Source organism: Lissotriton vulgaris, chromosome 5 (genome assembly GCF_964263255.1).
Source record: "Lissotriton vulgaris chromosome 5, aLisVul1.2, whole genome shotgun sequence".
Lineage (NCBI taxonomy): Eukaryota > Metazoa > Chordata > Amphibia > Caudata > Salamandridae > Lissotriton > Lissotriton vulgaris.
In genome coordinates this window covers 1,497,151,305-1,497,166,864 of record NC_141693.1, presented here as the reverse complement: position 1 = coordinate 1,497,166,864, position 15,560 = coordinate 1,497,151,305, and the positions used below count along the sequence as shown (strand labels likewise).

General features: G+C 46.9%; 1 protein-coding gene across 1 annotated transcript in view; it reads right to left on the bottom strand.

The window, feature by feature from the left end:
• Positions 1-14,489, bottom strand: part of LOC147712835 (chitotriosidase-1-like) — a 71,315-nt gene extending 56,826 nt beyond the window's left edge. The window contains exons 1-2 of the mRNA XM_086923506.1: positions 14,307-14,489; positions 8,130-8,159 (exon numbers count right to left, since the gene is read on the bottom strand). Coding sequence (XP_086779632.1) covers positions 8,130-8,159; positions 14,307-14,337 — 61 coding nt within the window. The 5' untranslated portion in view covers positions 14,338-14,489. The remainder of the gene's footprint in view (positions 1-8,129; positions 8,160-14,306) is intronic.
• Positions 14,490-15,560: the final 1,071 nt, after the last annotated feature.

The following is a 15,560-nucleotide window of genomic DNA, read 5'->3' as shown; positions in this document are numbered from 1 at the left end:
CCTGGCCTGAGACCTATCTTCCGAAGGACAGGTCACAATATAAGGGCCTGCTGACCCTGTCAAAAGCCTCCTCTGCATCCATCAAAAGAAGGCAAGCAGGAATATTATGGTAGTGGGCTGTCTCGACTACATGAGCATTGTGGCAAATGGTGACCTCCCCCTAGACTCAGGATTTGTCTGAGGCAACAACGGACAGAGCGGGGCCTCTATTTCCTGAGCTTGGTCCAGGTGAGGTGAGGTCCAGTCCCCGGTCAAGCTGGATGCCATCTGCATTCCTTGATGCGGAGGATCAGTACACATCAGGTTGTATTTATTCCAACCTGTATTATTATTTTCAATACTTTTTTGCATGTATTTTCATTACAAAGATTCGTAGGTATATATATATTTTCACTGGATGTTCGCAAAACTGTGTTTTGCAGTAGCAAAGTTTGAGAGCAGAGGCCCTGAAGAAAGCCTAGGGATTGATTTCCCGATTGGCTGAAACATGTTGGCCTGTTGTTTTCAGTTATTTGTTTAAACTGCCCCTTGCACTGTTCTGCTTTTAATTAGGGGATGAGTCTGTATCCTAATAAAATGGTTTCTTTGTTCGGCCTCATCACCCTATTTTAACTCACCACATCTTTTTGTGTTTTTGCACTGCACCTTATTCCCTTGTGATCAAAAATCTAGTTGCTCATTCTCTGCCTAAAGTGACTGTGGGCTCGATCCAGCCCATTATCGTTGGAATGGTAATAAGTCTAGATGATCAGGAGACATACCAACCCGTTAGATGGATGACCAAATGAGAAGATTGATCACTATGATACATTGATGGGAATCCATCAAAGTGGTCTTGGATCTCACCATTAATCACTTACTTTTTCGCTCTCTTTTCTTGCTTGTTCTGTCTTTATGGGCTTCCATGTGACTTGGGTTCTGACTCACTTTGTGAGGAGTTAAGGTTAGCCCGCTATAATATTGGCATCTAGCCCCCCGTTTTTTTCTGTTGATAATATTAGTGTATAAGGGGATGTGAACCTGGGCAGGTCTCCAAATTTCCCTATGACCCTTTCTTTCTCTGTGGTGTTATTGTTGGCGAATGAAGCCAACCTGGTCCACATCAATTAGGCCAATAAGATTTGGGTCCATGTGGTTTGCCAGGATCGTTATGTAAATTTTGGCGTCTGTGTTTAAGAAAGCAATTGGATGATAAGAGGCACATAAAGAGGGGTCTTTATCAGGCTTGGGGATGAGTACTATTTCCGCAGCAATGGTGGGGTTGAGGAGTGCCCTCTGTGAATGAGTTATAGAATTTCTACATATGATCTTGAAGTAGAGAGAGAACTTTGCAGGACAATTACACCTGGAAGGCTGGCTTCTCCTGGACTTTTACCCACAGGTAGCTACTTAAGATCATGATGTAGTTCGGCCAGGGTGATAGGGGTCACCAGGAATTGTGAGTGTTGGGAGTCAAGGGGTTCTTGAGGGCAATCTGCAAGATAAGAGTCTATATGTTTCAGGGGGGGGGATTTATCCCTCTCATAGAGGGATTGGTAGTAGTTTTGGAAAGTCCGTTGCTTTTTCCACTCAGTGGGGGCTCAGGTGTTGTCCCCAAGTTTAATTTTAGCTATGTGGGTACATGCAGTTTGTTTGAGGAGTTTGCGTGCAAGAATAGAGCATATCAATCAATCAATCAATCAATCAAAGCATTTATATAGCGCACTACTCACCCAGAGGGTCTCAAGGCGCAAGGGGAGGGGGGTCCGCTACTGCTCGAACAGCCAGGTCTTGAGTTGCTTCCTGAAGGCGAGGTGGTCCTGGGTCAGGCGGAGGTGGGTCGGGAGGGAGTTCCATGTCTTGGCAGCGAGGTAGGAGAAGGACCGTCCCCCTGTGGTGGCTCTTCGGATGCGGGGGACGGCGGCGAGGGCGTGGCCGGTCGATCGAAGCTGGCGTTTAGGAGCGTAGAAGTTGAGGCGGCTGTTGAGGTATCCTGGGCCTTGGTTGTGTAGGGCTTTGTGTGCGTGGGTGAGGAGACGGAAGGTGATTCTCTTGTTGACCGGGAGCCAGTGCAGATCTCCCAGGTGTCCGGAGATGTGGCTGCGACGGGGATGTCCAGGATGAGTCGTGCTGAGGCGTTCTGGATCCGTTGGAGTCTCTTCTGGAGTTTGGCGGTGGTTCCGGCGTAGATGGAGTTGCCGTAGTCCAGACGGCTGGTGACGAGGGCCTGGGTGACAGTCTTCCTGGTCTCGGTGGGGATCCATCGGAAGATCTTACGTAGCATGCGCAGGATGTTGAAGCACGACGAGGAGACGGCGTTGACTTGTCTGGTCATGGAGAGGGAGGAGTACAGGATGAAGCCCAGGTTGCGTGCGTGGTCTGTTGGTTTGGGTGCGCTCCCTAGGGCGGGGGGCCACCAGGAGTCGTCCCAGGCGGAGGGTGAGGATCCCAGGATGAGGACTTCCGTCTTGTCCGAGTTCAGTTTCAGGCGGCTGTTCTTCATCCATTCGGCTACCTCTTTCATCCCTTCGTGAAGGTTGGCTCTGGCGGTGGCGGGGTCGTTGGTGAGGGCCTATCTTGCATCCCCCCGCGTAATACCTCTGTTTTAGAGCCAGCAAGTACAGCTCAGTCTGATTTGTTCAAAGCGCTCTCCGCTGACTTCTCTACAGAACTAAATGTCTTTTGTGGCATCTAGTGGGAGTTGATTGGTCAAGGTTTTCCAAGGATTTAATGTAGCTATCCAGCAAGGAGGCAGTACTCCAATCCAATTCAGGGTACCACACCAGGTTAAGGCCTCCCCCCACCACCAGGTTACCCCCATAGTGCATCCCCTGGTCCCGCAGTATGCTCCTTAGACATGCGTCCAGCACTTGTCTGGGGGCGTAAATGTTCAGGAGGGTGAGAGTTCTAGCCCCCGCCTCCCACTGGAGCATGAGGTGACCCTCTTCTCGACGGGGAGCCAGTGGAGGCCCTGTAGGTGTTGGGTCATGTGCTTGTGACGCAGTGTCCCGAGGACAAGTCTGGCTGCGGAGTTCTGGATGGTTTGGAGTTTGTGTAGATGCATTTTGTTGATTCTGGCGTAGAGGGCATTGCCGTAGTCCAGTCTGCTGGTTATGAGTGCTTGGGTGACGGTCCTCCTGCAGTCTGGGGGATCCATTTGAAGGTTTTGCGGAGGATGCAGAGGCAGTTGAAGCTGGTGGAGGTGATGTTGTTTATCTGGTGGTTTATGGAGAGGAAGGAGTCAAGGATGATGCTGAGGTTCCGGACACATGATCGCAGCCCTAGCCATTTCGGTCAAAGCATACGCCCAGTGGCAAACTGGTAATTTCAGGTTAGAGATGGGGTATGTGTCGATGTTTACCAGGTGGGGTTTCTGGAGAAAGATAATGTCAGGGTCCTGCAGGAGGAGGTTGCACCATACTTGCCATCTCTTATTAGGAGCGTTAATTTACCAGGGTTTTAAGTGGTAGGAGTTTGATGCGTAGAGTGCTAGCCGTATGGAGATTTATCAAGTGTAGTCAGGGAGGGATGGCGGAGGGGATAGATATTTGACCCTGGCGTGGTGTAATACATTATGTGGGACAGGGATCAAGCTATATGCCGGGAACATGGACCGGTTGGGGGTATGAATGAGCAGAGGATAGGGGTGATGTCCCTGGTGCCAGACATCGAGGCATTAGAGAACGTGGTAAGGAAAGGGTGCCTCAGAGTACCAGTTGACCATCTCGAAAGGAAAGGAAACAAATATAAACAGTAACAGGCAAATAGGGCTTGGTAACATCATTCAAGTCCTGGAATGACTGCGTGTCTGTCCACGAGCCATTCTAGAGATGTCACTCTCTGAAGGGTTGAATCGGGTCGGGAAACTTGGAAACAATGGTAGATTCCATAAAGCCCCGACCCCTGCAGCTAGCGCAGGTCAGGGTGAAGAGCTTTCTAGCCACAGCCATGAGGACACCAGGACTCTATTCAATAAGATCCCTCCAGTGTTGTCCCTGGAGTGACAGTCACAAGAGAATGGAGGGGCCTTAGAGAGGGAGTTGATAGTTCTAGAGCCTAGGCAAATATGTCTTGGTAGTAGGGTGGGCTAATGGACCATCGTGATCATATTCCAATGCAGAGGGAGCATTGAGTGGGGCCTGCAGGTTAGACAGAGGCCGAAGTTGATGGAGCCAGTGAAGAGCCTCTTTCCAAGTTGCAGAGGGGCTGAATAATGTCTTGTTTCATTTCACTGGAGGCCCGCTCCTTGCTGAGTACATTGGAATGGGGAGGTTTCACTTTGGACCACACTGGGCACAGGGATTCATGGGTTGAAGAGTGTGGCGGGCATGGGCTGGCTCCAAAAGAGTCAGACTATAAATGTAAATGTTTCTAGGACTCTTATAATGAACAAACAACCTGTCCCTTGCCCGTCCACGTGAAAATGAGCACAGTGGGATGGCCCCATTGGTATCAGATGTTGAGTTCTCATAGTTTGTCCGTGATGGGTTTAAAGTCTCAGCGCCTTCATAGGGTAACAGGGGCTAGGTCTTGGAAAATTTTAATAGAATGGCCCCAAAAGACCAGATCAGCTTGTGTTGTGAGGCTAGCAAGATGACTTCTTTTTGATGTAAAAGTGTACCAATGTGAGAATGTATGGGACAAAATCTGGGCACCCTGGGGCCGAGGTTACATGGTGGGCTCTATCTAGAGCAGGTGAGTAGGTGCTGGCATCCCCACAGATCACCTGCAGGAGGTCGACAGTACAGGACAGGATGTCTGATCCTTCCGCCCTTCTAGGGATTCCTCTGTTGTAAATATTGTTCCTCCTACTCCTGTTTTCCAGGTCTTCCTTCTTCAGTTGAAGTTCAATCTTTTGTCCATCTAGAGTTACCACCATATGCCATAGGAGTTCCTGGTCTTTGGACTGGGTGTCCACTGCGCATTCCAGATCACCCACCTATCTTGTTGACCTTGTGCTTGAGTTCATGTATGCAGGTGTCCTGACTTAAGAGAGCCAAGTTCAGATCTGAGTTCCTACAGAAAGCTGTATGTGTAGGCCTTAGTGAGGGGTGCAGAGGAAGCATCTCCCGAGGTAGCCCCTTATGAGGGATCGGAGGAATCCATGGCTGTGGGTTAGCTCTCAGCAGTCAATGTGCGAGGGTTGAGCATGTAATCTGGGCAGACCCTGAAGGTCTGGTTGATATTGTGATTTGGCCAGGCAGGTAGCACAGGTAGGAAACACCCCTGCCAAATCCAGGAATCGTCACACCAAGAAGAAAAGGGGAAGATGTGCTCCTCAGACTCCCCCCATATATTCCTGATGATCTGTGGCACAGATGAGTTGGAGGTGTTAGAGGGAAATGCTGTGCGAAATCACAGCTAACTTTACCTCTCTTAGCAGTTGGGATCAAAGCAGGGCATACAGGCCCAATTAAAGATGGCAGCAGGGGGTGATGTCCATACAGCAAATGAGTCACTATGCTCTTCACCGGTCCCCATATCAGGGGTGAGGGGGAAGAAGCCCTCCAAAGGTGAGCAGGCTGCCCCGCTGGGGGTGTGGTCTGAACTTCAGGGCAGGCACCTGTTCTGGATGACAAAGTGCTGGGGGACACGGGACATAGGGCCACAAAATGGTGGGTTTGGTGCGGCTGAGCACAAACCAGGATCTAGAAATGCCGCAGGTAAATTGTGGGTGTTAACAGGCTATGCTGTGTGACCTCACAGCCGATGTTAGCCCTCTGAGTGGTTATGAGCAGAGCATGGTGCTGCAACCCCAGGGTACACAGGCAGCGGCATTTTTCATTAAAGGATGGCTGGAGCGGGCGGCTGCCTTACCACGGATGAGTAGCTCTGTTGATCATAAGTCCCCGTTTCAGGTCAGCGGTGAGGGGGAGAAACTCAATGGATGTGTGGCCTGTGCTGCGGGGGCCGGCACCCACTATGGCATTCAGGGCGCCGGGAGGCACTGGAAGTAGGACTGCAAAATGGTGGGTCCGGCGCAGCTAAGCTCCAGCAAGAGGCTGAAGAGGTCACATAGCGGTCTGAAAGCTGATCACACACACGATATACGGGTGGCAGACAGTGGCAAGTGGTAAAGACTCCCAACAGAGTTATGGTTCCTCACCCCGGTGCTAATAATATGCTGAAATTGCTCACAGGGGTTCCAGAGACATGGAGAGATGCATCTAACTCCGTCGCTAGGGTAGCCACGTTCCTGTGACCAGACCTTTTAATCTGTCACTGAAGTGGAGGTCTACTGGTCTGTCTTTTTAAAGATCCACTTCTATGTGCTAACTCAGATCCTGGCACTAAAATACCATGTGTATGTTATGTGTATGTGCTTATGCGCACAGTATATATATTGTGTATCAGAGTAACGGAGGCCTGTAGATTTCATTTTGGAAGTCCCTTGCCTATTCATGTGCACAAGATGGAGGTGAGGTTGGTTTCCCAGACACTGGAAGTGTATTGCTGACATTCATGAAGATGGAAGGAGGAGACTTTGACATAAGAGACAGGGCTCTCTTCAAAAATTCAATTTGGTCCTTTTGATGAGAAGGGCTACTTATTAGTCTTGCTGAGCGTTGCCATTTGATAGAGGGCAGTATCCATTGTTCAGAATGTAAAGGTGCTTTTTTGGTGAGGCCAGCCATTTGTGCCTCTCCTGATCACTGTTCAGTGTGGCTGATGATAAACAGGTGAAGGAATCTCACAATTCTTTGCACCTCTAATACATCATTCTACACAAAGGTTGGGTCTGGAGAACAGCCTGGAGAGGACATTTGAAAGGAGTACCACTCCAAACCAGTTCTGAAAGTGCAAACAGAGAATCAACATCCATATAAACTTTCAATGTATAAAAGGGGGAGCCGCTGACCCACTTATTGTTCCAGTTCCAGGATTCCTTTGACCACACAAGAGACTGCTCCGCAGAGTACACAGAGGACTGTTTTGCAACAAGGGCTGGTGTCTCCCTGACAGCCAGCTTCAGAGAATTGAAGGTACATCACCTACAGTCTGAGCTGGGAGGAAGAAGATGTAACCCTTAACTAAAGCACCTGGAGACCAACCTGCCTGTGGAAGGAGGGAAGGAACTTGCCATCCCTGCAAGAGATGTGATTGGCCTGGGTGAGCTTAAAGCATCTGACCTCAGAGCTCCAGGGATATGACTACAGTCTCTCCTAATGACACTGGGGTAACATCATGACATTGTGGTTGAGCTGACCGCACCATTGCAACACATAGAAGCTGCACCCAAGCAGACTGTGCCAATGTGACTTCGCACTGCACCCGAAAGGACTGTGCCACTTACCAAGTAAATTCAGCTGCTGCTGGATTTTGCTGCTGGAAGAAAAGTGCCTCAAAGTGGTTCCTTGACCCTTGACTCCGCAACTCACAATGCTAACTCACCCAAAGCCTGTCAGGGGGGGTGCAACCAGCCGGAGACCTGAATGAGGCCAGTGTCTAGAACCCTGCACAGAGTCCAGGTGGCAGCTTCTGAATTGCCATCCATGGGTTAGACCTGAGCGCTGGAACATTCGCATCCATCTCATCTCCTCCAAGAAGAGGAAGAAACCCAGATGTGTACTACTGGTCCCTGCCATGGCCAAAATGCAGAGAAAATTCACCAGTGGGGAAAAAAACTCAATAAAAGGGATAACTCTGCATCTGTGCCTGAGATATGCTCAAGACAGAACTTGAAACTGGGAGAGAGTGAGGTGAGGCAGGAAAAGGAACTACTAGTTCCAAGTACAGTTGCCCTGCACTAGTGAAGCATCTGTGTCTATGACCTGTAGCATGCAGTATTTCGTTCTGTGTGTGTATTAAAGCAGTTTTTTAAAGAAAGAGAAACAATCTGTTATTGTGCTACTAGGGCAATGAGAAGCCTGTGGCTGCTTGCCACTACTACTACTGAAAGCTAAGTGCTGGAGTGCCCAGTTTTACACAGCATTGTAGGGTGGACCCTGTATAGCAGAGGCAAACGACCCCAACTCCCTCGACTGAGACCCAGTAGCCCCTGTTTGAGCTCTGGCCCACTCTGAATGGGTTCTGACAACTCCTTTGAACAGAGTTTAGCGCCCTGAAACAGATCGACCATGGAAAAGTGAAATGTAACTGTTCTATCAATCAATATATCATGCAACAAATCATATATCAAGTATACTCACTGCAGTTAAGGAAGAGCAGCAGAGCCAGTCCTGCAGACAGAAGAGATGAAAAGAGAATATTCATATTCAAATTTGTCTTTATTCAATCATGAATAAGCATAAAAGACACATATCACAATACAGAATAGATAAACAAAATATAAATACATAATAGCTTTTCCTAAAAAAATATTAAACATCTCATCATCGAATCTTTTGAAATCTAATCATGTCAGCAGTAAAATGGTTATAAATCCCTTTCTCCAAAAAACAGATAAAAAAGGATAAAAACATTATATCCATAGTTACACAAATTTTAGTAACAAGCTTCATTCTTATGAGCAAAATAGATTAGAGAACCTAAGAACACAGTGCACTCAACATTTTCAAGTTACTTGGATCCCTGCAGACTAATCCTTCTAAGGGCCCACGTCTAACTTCAGAACTTGGCCATAGAAATAACTATGACTACACTAGTATCAGTTTTTAGGATACGGATAGCCGTTTGAGAAGATCTTGTTCCTAGTATAGTACAAACCGCTTGAGCCATTTATGACGAGGACCCTTGTAGGCAGGGCACACAAACAAAACATGTGATAAGGTCTCATCCTCACATGGGCAGAAATGACATTTTATATCTTGATTGGTCCCCCATTATTTGGTAAAAGATGTTAGGGGGAGAGAGCCCACTCTAAATTGATGATAGAGTTTCCTGTCACCTGGGCTCGTAATGGTGTCCCAGTAGGCCTCCAACCTGTATTCTATTTTGTGATCCAGGAAGAGGCCAGTTAGGGAAACACCGGTCACCCGAGACAAAGACTTTAGGCTAACCATATCCCTATATAAGGCATTAAAATAAAAGAGAATATTATTAGGAGGACACGTGCAATGAACAGTGCAGAATTTAGTGAGGCTACAACTTAGCAGAGGGGAACAGAGTTAGAGGGCAGGGTTCTCAAATGTTTCATTCTGTTAACTTGTTAGGCATTGCTGTCCTTTGCTCAGGGTGTTAACAGTGGTCAGTGCCCTCTGGTGAAGCTATTAACTGCAGTGTATTGCCCATCTTTGAATTCTGCAGCAGCCGTGAAGACGAGGTTGCATATTGAGAGCAAGGAAAATAAAAACTTATTATTGTGTGGGGTTGTGTGGATATGGGTTAATAGTCCTATTTGTAAACACAACTAGGTCTGATCTCCAAGAGTAGTCAGTCACAATTTTCAGAGACTTCTGGGGGTTACTATATCCTTTAGAGAACACCTTCCCAGTACAGTTCCGTTTAATAATCCGTGAACTGATTAGTCCATGCTGCTCCAATTTAAAAAAGGGAAGATCAATAACCATATCAAACATGAATACCACAGTGATAAAGAATCCTCACATAAATGTGAATATCAAATTTATCTAACATAAGTGAAAAATGTGAGGACGGTTAGAAAGCACCTCATGTGCGCACACCCACAGGGCTACTGGATGGTACTCGCCAGTGTGCCCACGTTATCATCATCAGTAGCTTTCTTAACCTAAACAAAAAGAGAAAGGAAAAGCAAAAAGGTGTGTGCTAGAAATCCACAGAGTTGGAAGGTCAAAAACAACATAGGCAGTGTGTGACCGACAACACTGAGGCTTCGTGATTCACTGTGTTCAAACGTCCCCAACCGTGCAAATAGAAGGTAGTTCTCAGTGAATTAAAAATGAGGTAACACACATACAACACCACCTCCACACCACCACACTCCAGTGGTTCCAAGAAGGAAGCTAGGAGCAAATGCAAGGCTTTCACCACCAGTCACCGAGCAAATTTGAAGAAACCATGAAAGTACATGAGGACGCAGGCAACCCACTAGGTTTTAACAAGGGGTCCCAACGCAGTGACCACCTGCCAATCAAAGATCAAAAGACAAATACTCAGAGGAACATGATTAGAATATGGGGTCCAAAGCTCTGGAATGCACTTCCCCCAGCAACAAGGGTGCAATTCAACTTTGTAACTTTCGGGAAAATGCTGAAAACCAGTTTGTTCAGATAATCATATGAGTTAATCCCAAGGATGGGAATTTATAAACTTAGTCAAAGCAAAGCATGCCACTGGATGGCTGCATTGCTGGTTGCTGGTGGGTGGATATGCGCTGTATTTATCTAGTATTTGAAGTTATTCACCACATGCCCACTTCTAAAGGCCCTATACCCTGAATAACGGTGCCAGGGCCAGTGAATATATGTCTGAATGCTCGGTTTTTCATAGAGGTGGGAAAGCTACTAAAGGCTCAATCCTGTTTCAAGACAGATGCCTGGTCTGGCTCGGCCTGAGGTCTTCTAGAACTATTGGGCCAAAAACGAGCCGAGCCACTGGCTCCTTACATTCTGATTCTGGGGTATTCAAAATCCAAAAAGCCCATAGCACTGGCCAGCCCCTCCTCTTCTGAACCAGGGTAATCCCCAGTGCCGTGGCTCCTTTGAGCACTTGGTAACACACACAAAAAGAAACAATACAGAGAGCCTCCTTTAGTCCTCCTGTGTAGGCAAACTCTTTCTTCTGTGGTCACTATTCGCAAAGAGGAGGAGAAAGAAAGAAATAGAAGCGGAGAGAGGCAGAAGAGGTAGAGTAGGAAGAGAAAGAGCAGGAAAGAGAGCCAAAGAGAGTGAGATTTAGAACTAGAATAGCAGCCAGAAAGAGGCAGAGTGGGAGCTGAGAACAGAAAATGACTAAGCAAGAGACAGAGTGAGAGAGCGTGAGACATTGTGCGTGAGAGATAGAGTAAGAGAGGGTTAGCTGAGGGTAAAGCTGAGTATGTGTGTGGGTGTGAGTATAAGACAGTCTCAGAACTTGACTATTTATTGACCATAATCATACATCCTGGAAAACGTTTGCTGTTTTTCGTATGGCTCATTTTAGGAATCATAGTGCCACGCTAGACCCCTGGTTTGCTTCTGGGTTTTCTCTTCCCTTGAATTCTCTGTTTTACTAGCCTGTAATTTTGTCCAACATTTATCTATCTGCTTCACTGAATCCTCACGCATATAATCGGTATTCTTAATTCGTGCCAGTACCTGCTGCTCAAGTTATTCCTCCCAAGAGTCTGGATCACAGAGAGCAGGGGTCCCCAACTCTTTCTGTATTGAGCGCTACTACGTCGCAAGCTATTAGCTGCACAATATTGACCCTATCCGTTTAATACACTAGTAACCATCCAAACCTTTCAGGCGGGGTTACCAGCAGAGATGTCACCAAAAGAGTTCTCAATATGCAATGCCTCCAGATGACTAATGATATACCACCCACAGCGGTACGCGCCCTCTGGCACAAAAGATATAACCACACCAATAGGTCTTCCAAGCTTAGCTTAAATTACCAGCTATCATCTTTAGATATGATTTGGAAATGTAATCATTTCCTCTTTATCAGCAAATAAGTTTATGAAAAGAAACGTTTTTCATTCAAATACCTCTTCCATTTAAAGCAAACAAACTTAATTTTAAAAATGTATGTTCTGAAAGATTCATAATATTTACTTTAAAAATAATCGTTTTAATTTTTAGGAAATATGCAGTCCCTAAATGTCAGCTTGTCATTTTCATTTCACTTACATGTACAAATGTTTCACATGGACAGAATTTGATTTAAATATCCAGGCTTTATGCCCACATGCCCTGAAAATGCTCACCGTAAAGCCAAGGATGCCTATAATGTGCCAAATAATTCTCACAATTATATAAGAGGCACCACTGTGCCAAGGCAGGACACTATAATGGCCAAGATGCTCACAAGCATAAGTCAAGGCCATTATTCGGCCAAGGATGGCCACCAATATCTCAAGGCGGCCATAATTGGGTCAATCATGCCCTCAAAATGTCAGTGATTTCCACAAGCGTGACAACTAAACCAGGAATGCCCAAAATATGTAAAGGATGCCCATTATTATACTAGGGATACTACTATGCCAGGAACTGACACAATTGTGCCAGATATGAACCCAGTATGATGGGAGGCAATATAAACTTTTGGTGACCCTTGATATCAGGCATAGGCTCCAGGGAGCAACACTGTTTATCATTGAAAAATATAGTGCCAAACACACACACTGAAAGACACTCATATATGTGTACATATGTATGCACATACAAAGATGCATGCCAGTGAGGCTTTGAAGTGGATCTCAGCTCTGGATCCAGGCCTTCGACCCCTAACTCCTGCTTGATCATGCACCCAACTCATACACGTACACCCTGGCTCCTGCTGGCCCACGCCGAGGTGGCTCGGCTCTGGCTCCAGCTCTGGCTTGTGCTGACACTCTTCTTTCCTCGCTCATTGGTCGCACACATGGTGTGATAATAGAGTGGAGCCTAGAACATGTTTAATCTCCTTGTCGATAAATTTGGTCACGTGACTGGCTTCATAAGCCAACACAGTTTGTGTTTGTGTCTCAGCATGATGCCCTTCCACAGGCTTTGCTGGCTTCCAATGTTAGGGTCTTGAGATGGGCAGTACCATCCTCTTTAATGTGCATAAACCCGCTGAATGATACATTCAGCCGGTGTCTCTCTGGAGAGCTACTTCAAGGGTGCTGGTGAGCTACCAGTAGCTCTTGAGCTACCTGTTGGGGATGTCTGGCACCAAACACTGAAATGTTACTCTCCAAATGACATTTTATGCCCTTGAATATAACAGTAATGCTAGTTCATATGAGCTTTTGTCAGTTTATTCCCAGTCCTTAAACAGTATCTTACTTTCTCTCGACAAGGGATCCCAAAATTACACTTAATTCTTCTTTCACCGCTATCAATCTGGAGGCATTTGTTGAGCATTATTGCTCTCTGCTCAAACTTTCAACAATGGTTAAGGATTTAAGAACTGTTCATTATTTACACAATTATCCTGCAATTAAAGCCCAGGCTGAGGCGAAATACAGCAAACTGTCCAACTGTCCATGTCCACTGTATGCCCCTGCTTCACACTCTTCCTGCTCCTAACATGCAGGCAGACAGCAATAGTTAGTGTCAGCATTATTAGAACCCTGTGTGGCTGAGCCCGTCTCTGCATTCCATGCAGGGTGCATTGTTGATCCCTGCACAGGTCATTAACAGGGATTAATCCCCTCCGCAGAGGGTGTAAGCTGCGTTAGATGGCCTAACCCACAAGTATGCTCTCGGGCGAGGATGCATATTGACGAGAAGGGCCATTGGCAGAAGTTATTGCCTGAAAAGAAGTGGGCAGTAACGTGAATAGCATCCCCCTCCTAATCTTACCCAGCACAAGCACACAGCCAGGCCCTCTGCCGCTGCCTGCTACAGCTTTGCCTCACACTCACACTGACGTTCAACTGAAGACAGGCAGCTAAAGGTAGTGCTGGTTATTAGGAGTCTGGTTGAATGACCCATCAGGGTGCTAATGAAAGTGATCACAAATCTGTTGAAGGACCTTTGCAGGGATAACTAAGCATAAGCATCAAGAACTTAAGGACTGTAACATACAAGCATGGCATGAATGGACCTGCACAGCCAATGAAGGCTGCCAGCATACTAGCAACTATAAACCGCATGTCTGTCTCCCACATTCCCTCATCCATCTGACTGCTCAGCGCTGCGCGCCAAAACCCTATAACCACACCCTAATTATCATCACGCATGACATGGAAACACTTCCCACACAGGATCAAAACTAGGACAACACCCTTCCAACTGCACACCCTATGGGGCATCGCGTGGTACCCGAGTCGGCAAGTGCTCTCGTGCCCCACACAGGGGTAGTAAACTGTAGTATTACAATACTTTACACCACAGTCTCAAAACACAACGCAGATTTAGTTCTACTTCAAATGTACAGTTCCATAACTTCTCTTTTGTGGCAGTTTCACAAAATGACTCCAAGAGAGTGACAGCGACAGACGTCGTGGAGCTGAGATGTTATCTCCATACTTATGGTAATGCTACCAGCGCGTGTCAGAGTGGATTATTTTCGAATGTGTGAAAATTCATGTAAATTGCTTTCGTGTAATTACTCTAAATTCTGTGAAAATGCAGTTGGACGAGTATTTGGCCTCGAATCTCTGGTGGAAATGAGAGGAATTTGTTGGGTCTCAGGATAAAGGACCAGCAGAATATGATTTGCCTTTTCCCGGCATGGCATTGTAAAACCCTTCCCCCAGCCCTTTCCCAGTACTGCTCAATATTCAATACAGCAGCTAAACATGTTACACTCACCAGCCCACGTGCAGGTGTGCGCCCTCCTCATGGCTCTTCGTTCTCCTCGGCTCCGAGCTAGGATAGTCCCCAGGCCTGAAGGCTGGGAAGGACTAGGAGGGTGGCGGCTGGACTCCTAGCTGATGGCTGGGCCTGTCTGCGACGGTCCACAGTCCGTGGATTGACACCTCTGTCTGCAACCCTCGTGCCCATCAGCCTTCCCTATATAGTCCACAGCCTCCAGCAGCAGTGCCAAGATAATGTGGGGGAAGTTGGGAAATTGTTTTGAAAAGGGGAAATTGCTCCATTCCTGTGTTTGTTTCCCAGCAGTTCCTCCGCCCGGTGTGTCTCATGGTCACAAAGTTCTATTGAATGTGGAAACTCACCACCACAGGTGAGCTAAGCTGCAAGTGCGTCACTTGTAACTTAAACCTGGTGATTTCTGATCCTATCCTGAAGCGTGCCAAGGATGTGAATAAAGAAGCAGATTGTTTGAATCCATACTGTTTACAATGTGAAACTCAATGACTGTAAAGAGGCTTCAGTGGGGAGTTAATACAGAGGACCAGGGACGTGGGGATTGTAATGAGAGGCAAGAGGGTTTATGAGGAGAAACCTCCCATCAGACTTCAACACATTACCAGGTGCCAAGAAGAGCGGAAAGGTAAAAGAACACAACGTGCCTCGAATTAAGGATGAGGTTCATTGTGCCATGGCATATCTGCAATAAGCACTGACAAAGACAATAGGTCTGCCTTGCCTGCAAATAACGGTACAATTGTATTTAAAAACGAATAAACCAAATCACAGTATAAACTGCCAGTGAGTGGGAAGACGAAAGAGCTCTCAGCTGTTGGTTGTGTAGCAGTAGTTATTACAATAGTGGTGTAGCATCCTGCTACTACTAATAACCACAGACACAGTTCTTGTTTGTACTGGAGCTTTATTCTTGTGCATCCAGCATCTCTCCTGTCCCTACTCTGTCTGTCCTTCCTCTGTCCGTCCCCTCCTCTTACTGTCCTCCCCTGGGCTCCACCCACAACCACAGCCTGCTAACTTCATAACATCTCCCCCCTTTGTAGCAAAACAAACAAACACACTGAATTCTCAGTCCATTTCTTCAATAAGTCTTTTGGGTGGACGGGTGTCGCGATGGGGTCGTGGTGACCTGGCTCTCGGACTAGTATGACTCAGTGTCTCGTTGACCGGACCAGTGTTCTCACGACCATCTGAATGTGGTTCTTCTGAACTGGGAGTGTCTATGTCACTCATCCT